Source organism: Rosa chinensis, chromosome 2 (genome assembly GCF_002994745.2).
Source record: "Rosa chinensis cultivar Old Blush chromosome 2, RchiOBHm-V2, whole genome shotgun sequence".
NCBI lineage: Eukaryota > Viridiplantae > Streptophyta > Magnoliopsida > Rosales > Rosaceae > Rosa > Rosa chinensis.
The window spans coordinates 18795580-18798315 of record NC_037089.1 but is presented as its reverse complement, the minus strand read 5'-3'; the positions used below and the strand labels follow the sequence as shown (position 1 = coordinate 18798315).

Here is a 2736-nt window from a genome sequence, read left to right as displayed (position 1 = left end):
TGATGGGAAAATGCTAAAACTCATAAACAGAAAAGAAATGAGAAAAAACCAAATGGATCAGGCATTGAAACTCAAATCCAATTTTGCTTTGAAACAGTCTCACTCATTATTTTATCACTTTGACCCTTTGTTCATTATTCAATTTACACCCCCCACCTCCATAATTTGGATTATTGAGATTAAAAAACCTCATTGTACGAGTTAAATCTCCCATCTTCACTTCATTTTTCTGGTCAACATTCAATTTGACCTTCTTTTTTCATTATTTTCTGTCAATTAAAAACGGCACAATCCCGACGGATATTACCATTATTGCCGGTCTTGACTCCGACCCGGCCCAACTTTGTCATAGCACTAATAAAGGCTTGTTGGAAAGCTGCATTGTTTGAGGCCCACGTATTGACAGTGGGCCGGGTTCTAGCGTCAGTGAAAAGGACCTGATCGGAGGTGAACAAGCCTTTGCCCTGCTGAAGATTCTTGTAGTACATATTGTCAAAAGTTCTGGGCGTGTTTGGGTCCATGTTGATGGCTATGTCGGGGTCAACGTTCTGTGGACACTGTTGTTGCAGCTCTGCAGCATAGGTTTTGTTTAGCGTGGTGTCCACCGGGTTTCCTATCCGACTAGCGAACTTGCTGCAATGAGAGAATCCGACGGTGTGCGCCGCTGCAAAACACAATGAATTTGTTTCGTCGGACAACTAGTTTTGCGCAGGAAGAATAGTGTGTGTCATATACATCACGAAGAAAAATAATGCTAGATCATATGTTATGAATCGGCAAAATGTATATAATTTTCCGAATAAGTCCTAGAAGTGTGTTACCCGTCCAAAACTCACTATTGTTGATTTTAACTAAAAAGTTATATAAACAGACAGAAATTTCAAGCCATCACAAACACATTCAGTGTACTACAGATACAATCCAAAAAAAATACTATAGATATAATATATCCAATATATGACGTGTCATCTAACAAACTTCAATTATGGTCTGTCCCAACTCCCAATCACGAGAAAACAGTCAAACAGGGTGTTTGTTTTCACAAAAATGGTGAATGAATTAATGTACCTGAAAGAGCAACCATGTCTGACTGAGTTAACCCATTTGCACTGAACATGGAATTGAGCTGGTTCACATTGAAGGTTGGCTGGGGAAGCTTCCCATTTACACTTGAAGAAGTTGAGCTCAGTCCATCCAATCTTCCCAATTCAACTTGATATGAAGGCCCCCCAGACTGCATTGTATATTTGTATTAGTATAACAATTAGCAACGACCCAATCGAAACTTAAATTGTTCGAGAGTGAGTTAATAATGTACAAGAAAATTAGAAGTTCTATTTGCATGCCACGATTGAGACACAAAAGAATATATATATATAAATTATAGGAACACAGACAAGTGGAACACATGCATGAAGGGGAGGATCGGTAATTTGGATTGAACTCAAAAACTCGATTTGTTAAAGAATGAGTCGAGAATTTATAATAAGAAAAGGTCAATTAATTACTAAAAGGATTTAATAGTGAACAGATTACCAGAACAATAGCGTCTCTGGTAGCTAAAGCAAGAATATCAGCACAAGAGACTTTGTTTCTGCATTGTGCAACTGCATCAACGGCTGCTTTTGCTTTGATCACAGTATCGAACCCATCTCCGGCCAATGACAGATTATCAGGGTGGTCTTTCTCTGCTTTATTTCTTCCTGTTGAAGCAATTATTATTGAAGCATCACAACCCTGTAAACAAAGCTCAGATTTTGATTGATTCCTTCGAAAAAAAAGAAGAAGCCTGTAAGCTTTGAGCTTCGACAGAATTTTGACTTACCTGGACAAAGCAATCGTGGAAAAAGAGACGAATAGTGGCGGGAACCGTCACAAATGTTTGTTGGAACTTCTTAGTGACAGCATTTTTGACAATGGATTCGACATTGGGGCAGATATTGGCGTAGAAGTTTGTTTTCAACTGCGCCGATGTGGGTTTAGAGAACATGCACAAAGAAAGGCAAAGTGACCAAACCAGAACAAGACTGAATCGACCCATTTTAGCAGAAATGGATTCTGAAACACAGAGGAGGAAGAGAGAGAGTTGTAGAGAGCTTATATAGGACTAAGTTTGAGTTGTGGGCTTGACAGGAAAACTAATATATAAAGAAGTAGGTGATGGACCTACATGACTATGTGCCAGTTGGTCTAGAATCTTTTTGTGGAGGAAGCATATGTAGTGTTTGAAAGAGACTTGGATTTGGTTATGTGAGATTATCACAATGCCGCCTTTGTCTTCTTGTTATTGCTCCGCAGCACTTTGTCCGATTCTTCTTGTTATGCTAAAAATGAGAAAAATTAGAAAACGTGGCCCAAGTGAGAAAGAAACCTCAAAATAAAGATGGAAGAAAAGCTTAGAACGTAGCATCCACGTTAAGTTTCCTGTGAGCTTCTTTTGGTTTACCGGCACAACATGAATGATGAATTACTGGACCAGCTACTTCACAGAGATTTTGGATTATTAAAAACATAATAATGTATGCATGAAAATGATTTTTTGGAGTTTTTAGGGCCATAAGGTGAGATTACAATATTTTAAGAATCCTTCTTAACTTCATATATTGATAATGAGATTTTAGGGTGGAATTTGTCAACCAAGATGCACCATGCTGTAGCTAGCTAGTCATATTGTGCTTATTAGGACAATTAGAAAATGGACAAGAGAAAAGTTTCTGCAATTAATTGACTAGAAGA

General features: G+C 38.2%; 1 protein-coding gene across 1 annotated transcript; it reads right to left on the bottom strand.

Annotated features, from left to right (window-relative positions):
- Positions 1 to 2128, bottom strand: LOC112188530 (peroxidase 73). Its single transcript, XM_024327656.2, has 4 exons — positions 1826 to 2128; positions 1537 to 1737; positions 1069 to 1234; positions 1 to 664 (listed from the first exon to the last, which is right to left on the bottom strand). The coding sequence occupies exons 1-4, from the start codon at positions 2039 to 2041 to the stop codon at positions 273 to 275; spliced, it is 975 nt and encodes a 324-aa protein (XP_024183424.1). The 5' UTR covers positions 2042 to 2128; the 3' UTR covers positions 1 to 272.
- Positions 2129 to 2736: the final 608 nt, after the last annotated feature.